The sequence below is a fragment of the Oryctolagus cuniculus genome, chromosome 15, assembly GCF_051225735.1.
Source record: "Oryctolagus cuniculus isolate XC-2025 breed Fujian yellow rabbit chromosome 15, ASM5122573v1, whole genome shotgun sequence".
NCBI lineage: Eukaryota > Metazoa > Chordata > Mammalia > Lagomorpha > Leporidae > Oryctolagus > Oryctolagus cuniculus.
In genome coordinates, this window is record NC_142881.1 from 19,376,592 (window position 1) to 19,389,287 (window position 12,696).

The 12,696-nt window shown below is 47.2% G+C and overlaps 1 protein-coding gene across 10 annotated transcripts in view; it reads right to left on the minus strand.

Annotated features, from left to right (window-relative positions):
• Positions 1 to 12,696, minus strand: part of RBM20 (RNA binding motif protein 20) — a 218,731-nt gene that overhangs the window by 59,194 nt on the left and 146,841 nt on the right. For 5 of the 10 annotated variants that reach the window (XR_016221567.1, XM_089314042.1, XM_008270500.5 and 2 more), the window contains one exon: positions 874 to 1,960. Coding sequence is in view for 9 of the 10 variants with exons in the window: in XM_089314042.1 (XP_089170168.1) it covers positions 874 to 1,960 (1,087 nt within the window). In the remaining variant the exon portion in view is untranslated. Of the gene's footprint in view, positions 1 to 873; positions 1,961 to 10,238; positions 10,329 to 12,696 lie in introns of all 10 variants that reach the window. The other 5 variants (XM_051823573.3, XM_070057233.2, XM_089314041.1 and 2 more) reach the window with 3 other exon arrangements.

A 12,696-nucleotide genomic window follows, 5' to 3' on the forward strand; every position in this document is an offset into this window, starting at 1 on the left:
AAGCAAGGACTTCATCACGTGGGGGACAGGATGAGGATGGGAGGCAGGGCAGCCTGGGGCTTAGGAGGCACAGCCTCTGGGGCAGCCAGGCCCACTTTGGAATGTCTGTTCATCCACTGTCTCCTAGCAGGCCCCGGTCAAGTCATTTCACCTTTCTGGGACTCAGTTTTCTAACTATAAAATGAGAATAATAATAGAATCTACCTCATAGGATTACCACTGGCACACAGATAGGGTTTCGCATATTAGCTGTTATAATTCTTATTGCTTTGGAATAGTTCATTGCAGTATAATACATTTGGGGTGGGGGGGATGATAAAGAATGGATCTTTGCTTGCAGTGGCCCTAAGCATGTTACCACCACAGGGAAAGGAGACACACAGCTCTCTCTTCATTGTGCAGATGGGAGGACTGAGGCCCTGTAACAAGGTGTGGAAGTCCCACTTGAGAAGTACTCTCTGGCCTCTGAGCCACAATTCTGATGACTTCTCCCCTTCAAACTTGGTGCAACACTTGTTCTCAAAGAACACTAGCTTCTAGGCACAACCCCACCTCACCCCTGCTGCAAGGAGGCAGGGGAGCACCTGAGCTCCTCTCTGCAGCTCCTGTGGGGTCCCTTGGTCTCTAAGCCTCGGCTTCCTCCTGGGGAAGGAATCTCTTCCTCGCCTAAAGCAAGGGACAGGCCCTGGTTCAGTTCTAAAATCTCTTTGGGTTCTAATACCTAAGATTTTAATCAAGGAGACAGACAGCTAACTCTGTCCCCCAGTCCCTAGGTATAACAGTTCCTAGCCTTCGAGCAGGGAGGGCTGGACTGGCGGAGGAAGCCGACCTGGGCTCCCAGCTGCAGCCCCCAGCCCGCCCTGGACGACTCACCTTCAAGTCAAACACCTTCTTGTCGCAGATGCTACAGATGTGCGGCAAGTGGAGGGGGGCCACGCCGTGAAAGTCGTTCAGCTCGTGGGCCTGCAGGGGCCGCAGGGATAGCATCCCCTGCTCCTCCTTGGCCCGCCGCCGGGCCCCACTGAAACCCTGTTTGCTGTTATTAAGCCGACCCCCAAAGGAAGGCGGGGTCCTGTCTGAGGTGGGCTCCTCGGGGTCGTACAGCTCATAGGGCTGGCTGGGGGGTGGTGGCCACAGGTTGGGCCCTGCTGTAAGATCAGGCTTGCTTGGGCCAGAGAACCCAGCAGGGCTCTCCCACTGGCTGTTCACACCCTGCAGCAGTGCTCCTACCTCACCCTTCATGCCCCCGGCCTGCTCCGCTGGAAATCCACCGGCCACGTGTGCCCCTTGGGAGTTGGGTCCATAGAAGTCTTTAGAAAAGGCAGCTTGGCCATCCTGCCCTGCGTGGCTGTAGTGCCCTTCGTAGGCCACAGTGCCCGAGGTGGAGGCTGAGGCTGGCAAGAAGCCAGGCTGACTGTCCGTCTCACTGCCATATGCCTGGCCGGCATTAGCTTTGCCATACTCGTAGAATCCTGTGGTAGCCGGGGTGGGCCCAGTCTTCCCAATGCCCAGGATGACTGCCGGCTGGGCAGCAGTCTGTGGCATCACCCCACTGAAAGGGTGCATCACCATGGCACTGGGGGGCTGGCTGGGAAGGCTCACAGACGGTCCCGGGCCTCGTGTCTGGCCGGGAGGTGAAAAAGCAATGGCATTTGAGGGAAACCGGGCACTGGGTATGGCCGGAGCATGTTGGGGCACCCCAGTATGGCCGTGGGGGGCACTGAGGACAGACGGATGCCTCAGCTGGTTGAAGAGAGGCTGGGACATGGCCACTTTAGAGAGGACTTGGTTCAGGACCGTGGCGGCCGCAGTGTTGGTGGTGACAGCCGTCTGTGCCAGCTTTAGCCGGTGGAGGGTGAGCTGGGCTTGCAGCTGGGCCAGTTGGAGACTGGCAGGCGAAGGAAGCAGAGGGTTCGTGTTACTGGCCGAAAACGGGTTCTTGTCCAGGAGCTTGGCGGCACTGCAGGGAGACAGAGGACTTGATGCACAGCCGGCTTCCAATGCGGGGGGCAAGGGGCTCATTAAGCTTACCTGTGGGCCCCCCAAAATACACACACACACAACCAAGACCCTCCCACCCAGGTGCCACATACAAGCAGTCTGCAAATATCTTACCCACGCATATACATGACAAAAACCCAATCTAATAGAAACGTTATGTGATGGATTGTTCAGTTTCCCTGGTAACTACAAATACAAGCTTAAACCACTAAAAACAGATGCTTAACAAAATAGCATTATCAAGAAAAATAACAGCACTCAGTGTTGGATAAAGTGGAGTGGACACAATATCAATGATAGTCTAAATTCAGACCACTATATTGAAAAGCAATCTCGAAATAGCCATTCAGTACAGTCCTACTCTTCGACTCAGTAATTGAAGCCTATAAATCTGTCCTAAGAAAATGAGCTAAGATGAAGACAAAGCTTCATATGCCAAAGATGTTTGATACTACCTTATTTAAGAGTTCAAAGTTGAAAGTTACAAATATCCAGTAGCAGAGGGATAGAATGTGATCTGAGTAAATTACAATATAGCTGCATAGTGAAATTTTAAGAGGCCATTTACTATTGGTATTCACACTTCTACTTTATTAGGTAACATTTAAAAAGTATACCCAGAACCAAGCCCAAGATGGAAAATCTTCTGACAATCTAAATGTACCATGGATGCCTGCTTTACCCCCACACACAGTCCAGTCCCATTACTGCCAGTGGTAAACACTATGTTGAATTTGGTAAAGTCACTGGTTTAAAAAAATCACTTTAATGGCATGAGAAAATCCATATGCTCCCACACTAAGTTTTAAAAAGCAGACTTCAAGATCGCACAACAGAGTGAATTGTGTGTATTTTTACATCAAACACATTTTCATCTTTGTCCTCAATTCACATCCAAAAGCAACAAGAATTATGCTCCCTCCAACCCAGCTCTCAAACCCGACCAGTATAAGGAATAACCTAAGAAACTGCAAGTGAATAATGGAAATTTGAGAAGGGGGGCACAGGTCAGCTCTCCCAGAATCTTGTGCATTGTGTGTGGTTTGTGTGTGTGTATTCTGTCTGATATGTGATGAAACAAAGACACAAGCTTTAGCCACTCTCACTCATTGCCCAAAAGATAGATAAACCTTGGAATTTATTCCTTGCCCTTGAATCTCAATTGGGTCTCACACATGCCTTCAACTCCCACCCTCCACGGCCACCTGCTGAAACACTTGACAGACCAGTTCCAGGAATTCCCCTCCACGTGTTGCCCTCTACCCCCACCCCAGCCCCTGAGGGTCGGGGCCTTCTGCCACGTGTTCCATAATGTGCACACTGGCAGTTGGTCACCCACCTCCACGAATTTATTTTCTCTTTATAAATTTGGTCTGGCTGTAAATTCATACACTGCCTTCTCTCTATTCTGTGCCTCTTTTCCTAACAATATGCACCTTTCATGGTACCTATATTGGTTGATTATGGTGTTTTCTGGAGCAAAAATCAGGACACCTGGTGTGGACATAGGACAGACTTTCCCAGAGAATCTAGAATATGTGGTTACCACGGTCAGGGCTCCTGAGTAAGACCACATTTTATGGGGCTTAAATTCCCCTTGTGGGAAGTGAATGTAAGCAGGAAACATGTTTGGGAGGCTGAAGAACTGGATGGAATTCTAGGATGTGTGACTGGGAAGAATGGGACTGTGAAATTTGAAGTTGGGACTGCCACGGCCAATCTGGCTGTATGTGAAGGGGGTTAGGAGTGTTGCACAGCTGGGACACTTTAGTGTCCCCTGTCACAGGCTCTGAGCAGTTAAAGTCCAATGATAATGAAGCAAACAAGCGTTTGGGGGACAGCCTGCGTGGGCAAGAAAAAGGGAGACATGGAAATCGCACCCCACACTTCTCTCACTTGGCAGGCATGTTGAGGACAAGGAGCTTCAGCTTTGATTGGTGCTTTGCCCTGGAGGAGGTAGGCAGTGTGGGGGAGAGGACGGTGAGATGGCTTGAAGTTACCGCCATACTACTGTGTGGCCAATGCTTAGCCTAATGTCCCCTCATTTGCTGTTTCCAGCAGTCTGATGCGTCAAGTTATTTTTCACCCCAATTTTGCTTGGCAAGAACCTACAGCTCAGAGACACAGGTGACCTACTTAATGAGCATTCACTGTTGTGAATGCAAAGTGGTGAGGGCATAGAATTCAAACCCCCACTAGGCTTTGTAAAGAAGTAAAAGCACAGCAGGCAATTAAAGCACACAGCTTCTCTTGGAGCACATCTCCAGGGTCTGCCTCACTGCTTTGTTTGAAGTGAGCTCCCAGAACACCAGGCACACCCACACTCCAATACAAGCACAAAACACATTTCAGAGCCAGATAAAAATGACTCGTTACTCATCCTCCTTTGTGTGCAAAGGCAAAAACTTGCAATAAGTCGTTAAACAGGTAGCACCTTCACCCAGCCAGCAGCACTGTGTGCTCCAAGGGCAGAACAGGTTCATTGCAAGTTAACATACTGGGGATGGAGTTGGGGGTGAAAGGTGGGCTGCAAACATTTCCTCCTCTGGAGAGCTGCATCGGGTGCAGCTAAGCCTTGGTGTCTCAGTATGGCCCAAAACAAATCATGGCAGCAGCAGAATGCAAAGGCACTAACTGTTTATATAGGCAAAGATACAAAAGGCAGATGGTCAGGATGTCTGATGATGGATTTCGACTTGTGTAGTATTAAGCCACTGAGCTTTAGAAGGGCAATTAAGCTTAACTCAAAACCCTGCCCACACGGGGCCAACCCTTCCTACCAGGTCTGTCCACCACACAGCCTGTCCTTACTAACGAGGCGATAATGAGGTGCCAACTTGGTTTCCATGACCAGAGTAAGACAAGGTTTTGTTTTCCCCCCCTGAGAAGTCAGCTGCATTTTCTAAACTTGCATTCTGGGCTGCAGAGAGCTCTTGTTGGAGACTCTCCCTGCACCTCTGAAAGGACTTGGGAGAAAAAGTTCTTTTCTACGAGGAAAGCCAGCCCTGTGGGGTGTTCCTGGATCTCCACAGGGAGGAAGTACGCTGCAGAGTAGGGCCCAGGTTACAGAAGTGCACTCTCTCAGATCCTGCCCCAACTTTAATCAACCTTGAGTAGAAGAGATGTCACACGACTCTTCAGAGCTGAACCAAAAGCCCTAGTTAAGGAGGAAAAGATCTGTTACCCTATTTTTCTTATATTTCTTAGCTTCTAAGCGTTACTAACTGAAATTCAGGTGCACATAACAATCACATTTCTGAGCCAAAAGCTGGAGTGCATGACCTGTGGAGCCTAGAAGTGATGTCCCCTACTGTCGTCTCACCTCCTTGGTTGTATCACTTAGCACATCCTACCTTGTGTTAAAAATCACTCCTATGTGCCTTTCTAGTCCATTAAACATAAGCTCCACGAGGGAAGGGAGTAGGTCTGGGAGACTCTGGCATTTTCTCAGCACACCGTCTTGAACTTTGTGGGCTCCCGGTAACTGCTGTGAATAGAACTAAGAAGAAGGATAACGGCCATGGCTCATCAGAACCTGATGGCTGTGAGGAAACGTGGAGCTATCTTTTGTGAACAGACATTTCAGTAGATAAAAGTCCTAAAACAGTTCAAAAAAGAGACTCTAAATATAACTAGAAGGCAAACAGACGTTGCTGTTGTATAGAGTCAAGTCTGCATACTATCTACAATTTCCATCCCCATTCAGTTATCTTTTTTTTAAGTTTCTTTTTTTTTAACTTTTATTTAATGAATATAAATTTCCAAAGTACAGCTTATGGATTACAATGGCTTCCCCCCCACCACCCCGTAACTTCCCTCCCACCCGCAACCCTCCCCTTTCCCTCTCCCTCCCCCCTGCCATTCACATCAAGATTCATTTTCAATTCTCTTTATATACAGAAGATCAGTTTAGCATATGTTAAGTAAAGATTTCAACAGTTTGCACCCACATAGAAACACAAAGTGAAAAATACTGTTTGAGTACTAGTTACAGCATTAAATCACAATGTACAGCACATTATGGACGGAGATCCTACACGAGGAGTAAGTGCACAGTGACTCCTGTTGTTGACTTAACAAACTGACACTCTTGTTTATGGCATCAGTAATCAACCTAGGCTCTTGTCATGAGTTGCCAAGGCTATGGAAGCCTTTTGAGTTCACCAACTCTGATCATATTTAGACAAGGTCGTAGTCAAAGTGGAAGTTCTCTCCTCCCTTCAGAGAAAGGTACCTCCTTCTTTGATGACCTGTTCCTGTTCTTTTCACTGGGATGTCACTCGCGGAGTTCTTTCATGTAGGTTGGGTTTTGTTTTTGTTTTTGCCAGAGTGTTTTGGCTTTCCATGCCTGTAATACTCTCATGGGCTTTTCAGCCAGATCTGCATGCCTTAAGGGCTGAATCTGAGGCCAGAGTGCTGTTTAGGACATCTGCCATTCTATGGGTCTGCTGTGTATCTTGCTTCCCATGTTGGATCGTTCTCTCCCTTTTTTATTCTATCAGCTAGTATTTGTAGACACTAGTCTTGTTTATGTGCTCCCTTTGGCTCTTAGTCCTGTCATTCTGATCAACTGTGAACAGAAATTGATCACCGGGACTAGTGAGATGGCATTGGTACATGCCACCTTGATGGGATTGAGCATGGTACTGGTACAGAAACAGATGGATAGACCAATGGAACAGAATTGAAACACCAGAAATCAATCCAAACATCTACAGCCAACTTATATTTGATCAAGGATACAAAACCAATCCCTGGAGTAAGGACAGTCTATTCAATAAATGGTGCTGGGAAAACTGGATTTCCACATGCAGAATCATGAAGCAAGACCCCTACCTTACACCTTACACAAAAATTCACTCAACATGGATTAAAGACTTAAGTATACGACCCGACATCATCAAATTATTAGAGAACATTGGAGAAACCCTGCAAGATATAGGTACGGGCAAAGACTTCTTGGAAAAGACCCCAGAAGCACAGGCAGTCAAAGCCAAAATTAACATTTGGAATTGCATCAAATTGAGAAGTTTCTGTACTGCAAAAGAAACAGTCAGGAAAGTGAATAGGCAACCAACAGAATGGGAAAAAATATTTGCAAACTATGAAACAGATAAAGGGTTGATAACCAGAATCTACAAAGAAATCAAGAAACTCCACAACATCACAACAAGCAACCCACTTAAGAGATGGGCCAAGGACCTCAATAGACATTTTTCAAAAGAGGAAATCCAAATGGCCAACAGACACATGAAAAAATGTTCAAGATCACTAGCAATTAGGGAAATGCAAATCAAAACCACAGTGAGGTTTTACCTCACCCCGGTTAGAATGGCTCACATTCAGAAATCTACCAATAATAGATGCTGGAGAGGATGTGGGGAAAAAGGGACACTAACACACTGTTGGTGGGAATGCAAACTGGTTAAGCCACTATGGAAGTCAGTTTGGAGATTCCTCAGAAACCTGAATATAACCCTACCATTCAACACAGCCATCCCACTCCTTGGAATTTACCCAAAGGAAATTAAATTGGCAAGCAAAAAAGCTGTCTGCACCTTAATGTTTATTGCAGCTCAATTCACAATAGCTAAGACCTGGAATCAACCCAAATGCCCATCAACAGTAGACTGGATAAAGAAATTATGGGACATGTACTCTATACAGCAGTCAAAAACAACGAAACCCAGTCATTTGCAACAAGATGGAGGAATTCGGAAAACATCATGCTGAGTGAATTAAGCCAGTCCCAAAGGGACAAATATCATATGTTCTCTCTGATCGGCGACAACTAACTGAGCACCAAAGGGGAAACTTGTTGAAGTGAAATGGACACTATGAGAAACAGTGACCTGATCAGCTCTTGTCCTGTTGATGTACAATATAATACTTTATCCATTTTAGTATTTTTTTTGTTCTAGTACTATTGGTTGAACTCTGTAATTAACACACAATTATTCTTAGGTGTTTAAATTTTAACTGAAAAGTGATCCCTGTTAGGAATCTGGAAAGCATTATGCTGAGTGAAATAAGCCAGTCCCAAAGGGACAAATACCATATGTTCTCCCTGATCGGGGACAACTAACTGAGCACCTAAAAGGAAACCTGTTAAAGTGAAATGAACACTATGAGAAACGGTGATTTGATCAGCCCTTGCCCTGACTGTTGATGAACAACTTAATACGTTATCCCTCTTAGTATTTTTTTGTTTATTTGTTCTACTTAATACTTTTGGTTGAATACTGTAATCAATACACAGTTATTCTCAAGTGTTGAAACTTAACTGAAAAGTGATCGCTGTTAAATATGAGTGGGAGTAAGAGAGGGAAGAGGTGTGCAATTCGGGACATGCTCAAGCTGACTTACCTCAAACGGTAGAGTTAGAAACATACCAGGGGATTCCAATTCAATCCCATTCAGTTATCTTAATACACTCTTCTCCCTGTCTAGGGCTAGTTTTTGAAATTGAATAGGGAGGTTCGGAGGCACTGTGGTGTAGCGGGTAAAGTCAACGCCTGCAGTGGTGGCTGCTCCACTTCTGACCCAGCTCTCTGTTATGGCCTAGGAAAGCAGTGGGAGATGACCCAAGCCCTTGGGCCCCTGCACCCATGTGGAAGACCCGGAAGAAGCTCCTGGCTCCTGGCTTTGGATCAGCACAGCTCCAGCCGTTGCAGCCACCTGGGGAGTGAACCAGCAGATGGAAGAACTGTTTCTCTCTCTCTCTCTCTCTCTCTCTGCCCCTGCCTCTATAATAAATAAATCTAAAAAAAAAAAAAAAGAAATTGAATAGGGAATCCCTGCGGTAACTTGAATGATAACCCCCAAAGACGTTTATGTTGCAATCCACAGGCCCTGCAAATATGTAACCTTACATGGTAAGGAGGACTTGGCAGATACGATTAAATTAAGGACATCGAAATGTGAAGATTACCCTGATATTAGTCAGCTGGGCCCAGTGGAATCACAGGGATCCTAACAAGATGAAGCCAGGAGGATCAGAGTAAGGGAAAGAAGATGAAAGGATGGAAGCAGAGAGCAAAGAAGGAGAAGATGGCTAAGCTGCTGGCTTTCAAGGTGCAGGGAGGGGCTGTGAGCCCAGGAAATGCAGACAGCCCCTGGAAACAATAAAAGGCAAGGATACAGATTCTCCCCTAAGCCCCCAGGAGGAACTAGCCCTATAGACACCTTCATTTCAGCCCAATGAGACCGATTTTGCACTTCTGGCCTCCAGACTGTACAGGAATAAACTTACACTGTTATAAGCATGGAAACTTGTGATAATTTGTTACAGCAGCCCTAGGAAACCAGTGCAATCCCCTCCAAATAGTTAGATACAAAAAAGGCTTCCGCTCAGAGAGGCAGTGGTGGGTGTGGGCTGTCCAGATCTGTGGGTATGAACTGATGCCCCACAGGTCCTAGGGAACACAGAGAACTGGACCTGGCATCCAAAGACCCTGTAGCAACTCAGCCAGGAAAAACCCAAAGATCACTTTCTCTTTCAAGTCAGCGTCCTTTACCCAGCTGGAGCAGTGGCAACCAGAGAAAGCTCAGAGTTACAGACTCTTAGAGATTAAACCCACTCAACACCTTCACTAACACAGAAGGCAACTTGTCTGAGCCACTTAGCTGGATGGAGGTGAAACCTTACTGAGAATCCAGGTCACCCAAGCCAGCTCCCAGTGTCCGAGGGAACAGCCTTGCCTCTAAAATTCCCAAGCCCCAGAGCTATCTCTCATCAACTGACCTTGTCCACCCACACTGGTTTATGGTTTGCACCTCCATTCGAAGAGATACCAGGATACCTCCAAAAGTTTGTGAAAAATAGAATGGAAAGATGTGATTCAATGCAAAAATTTTTGAAATCCATGCCTTCCTGCATATTATGAAAGAATGATCAGTGTGTTCTTGCACCAAAATTATCTTCGAACTGCGTTTTCCAAAAGCCTCTCCAAGTCCCCTTGTACAGAGTATCTGCCACACGCAAGGCAATCGCTGAGTGCTGGGGAAATGCAAAGAGGGAGGCCATCTCAGGAGCCACCTTGGTGAGGACAGCACAGATGGGCCCTTGTCGGCGGGTCACGGGCAGGATTCTGTGCATCTCCTAAACCCTGAGCAACCCCACTGTAGTGATAGGGTCAGATTGCAGATCGGGGCGGGTGGGGAGCACCATGGTGAGCAGCACACCTGGGGCTAGAACACCTGTCACACAGCCACACCGAGGGCTTATCCATACTCACAGAAGAGATATGAAGCCCACGGTGGCCGCTCTGATTCACCTGGGCCTGTATAAGGCTCACCGCCCCAGGGCTGAGGTCTTGTTTCTGAGCCTATTATAGAGAACCATGGTTAGATTTCACAATTCATAGTTAGAAACATAATTAGATTTACAATTTTGCTTCCTTGCTTGCTTAGAAAGTCTTGTTTTTAACGAAAGCAACATTTCTCTCGAGCTGTTTTTCTTTTTTTAAGATTTATTTATGTGAAAGGCAGAGTTAGAGAGAAGGAGAGAGAGAGAGAGAGAGAGAGAGAGAGAACTCATGTCTGCTGGTTTAATACCCAAAAGACTGTAATTGCCCAGACTGGGTCAGGCCAAAGCCAGAAGCTTCTTTTGGGTTTCCCTTGTGGGCACAGGGGCCCAAGCACTTGGGCCACCTTCCACCGCTTTCTCAGGCACATTAGCAGGGAGCTGGACTAGAAATGGAGTAGCCAGGATATGAATTGACACCCATACAGGATGCTGGAGTCATAGGTGGCAGCTTAACCCAGTGCACCACAACAGTGGCCTCATCTCAAGGTTTTAAAAATAAAATACTTAGAAAGGAGAAGTAGTTATCTTTATAATGCTGGGAGTTATCAGGGCTCCAGTTGAAAACTGTCTCTAATGGTTTAATTCTGTGTGTTGAAAGGATGGGCAGCAAACTGTGCCCAGCAGGAGAACGCAGCTGCTGTCCCAGCCTGACCATGCCCCTGATGGGTCCAAACTGTTTCATGTTTTATTAGGGGTCCCAACAGAATGTGATGATGGATTAGTTTTTGGGCATAAGGAGAGAGCCAAAATGTCCTCAGCTGGAGTCAGGGTGCTGGAACTTCAGGAAGACAGTATGCATATATGTATGTATATATTTGAAAGGCAGAGAGACAAAGATAGGCAGAGTACTCCTAGCCTAAATGGTTCACTCCCTGAGATGCCCACAACAGCCATGGCTGGGCCAGGCCAATCTCAGGAGTCAGGAACGCTATCTGGGTCTCCCATGTGAGTGGCAGGGACCCAAATACTTACGCCATCACCTGCTACCTCCCAGGATCCCCATTAGCAGGAAGCTGGAATGGGGGTGGGGGGAATGTGGACCCAGGACTCAAACCTAGGCACTCCTACCTATACAAGATGCGGGCAGCCCACGGGGTTTCTTAATCACTATACCAAACCCCTGCCCTCACCAGGGTTTTTGTCTGGTGATGTATCGTGTTCCAAAGGGAGGGAAGAGCAGCCAAGATACAGACAGAGTCTGTATCCGCCCCAAAACCAAGACTCAGAGCACTAAAGGGCCACCTGGGTATTCATGAGCTCCTCCGTTCAGCCCACTCAGATTGAGTGAGGCTCTGTCACGTGATGGGCAAAGGTGCCAGGCACAAGGGACACGGGGTGGAGAAAGAGAAAACTCCCCAAGATTGCAGGCAAGAGACAGATCCACACAGAACGACAAATACCCTGACAGAAGTTAAGCACCAGACAGCAAGGCGTGGGAGGAAAGGGGCCACGCTGTAGAATTTTTAAACAAATTGAACAAATTAAAGAAAATGTCAGCTCAGGGCTGCCTCTGAACAAAGACTCATCCACGCTCTGGGATTGTTAATCCAGCTGCAGATGCAACGCTGCATCAGTGATTCAGCAGACTATGATGACAGATCTGGGTTCCACCTGCCTGGCACTGGTTTTGAGGTTGGGGAAAACGTGCTTAATTTTCCCAGCCCTCATATGTATGATGGGAATAGTAATCCCACGCAGAGTGTCTCAGACCTGCCACTCGCATGCCCCTGGCCACGGTGATTGGTCCAAGGATAGACATTACTTGGAATTTTGTTGGAGCCATCCCTAGGAGGTTCTCTGTCATGCTCAGCACTACTAAACCAGTTGTTAGGCTACCACTTAAGGAGAGCCTTAACCCAGGGGACACTGGCCACGGGGTGGCTCCTGGGTGACTCTGTAGGAACTCCTTCAGCCAGCTTTGCCTGGCTACCCTAGACTCTTCTGTATATAACCAACGTATTTTCTTTATCTGTGTAGCAAAATTGACCATGCAAAAAAAAAAAAAAAAAAAAAGGCGGCCTACTTAAATCATCTATATTCAGTGCAGACAGTTCCCTGCCATTCTCCAGGCTCCTCTGCAGGAGTGGACACATCCAGGGACCCAGGAGTCAGAGCTAAGGGGTCACTACAGGGGAAACCTGGGCAGAAACTGTTGTCTCTGCTGACCAGAGCGACTTGCTTTCTGGAGGTTCAGGGAACAGAACGCTTCTCCTGCCTGCTGCTAAGAGCCCCACACCATGGTGCCAAAGGGGTGTGGGAGGAGAGGCCCAGTGAGGGTGTGGCTGGGGACAATCCTTTACCGGCTCAAGGATCCAGCTGTGGCCACACAGGTGCCCCATGAGCAGGGAAACAAGAGGGGCACTTCCAAATCCACTGCGACGCCTTTC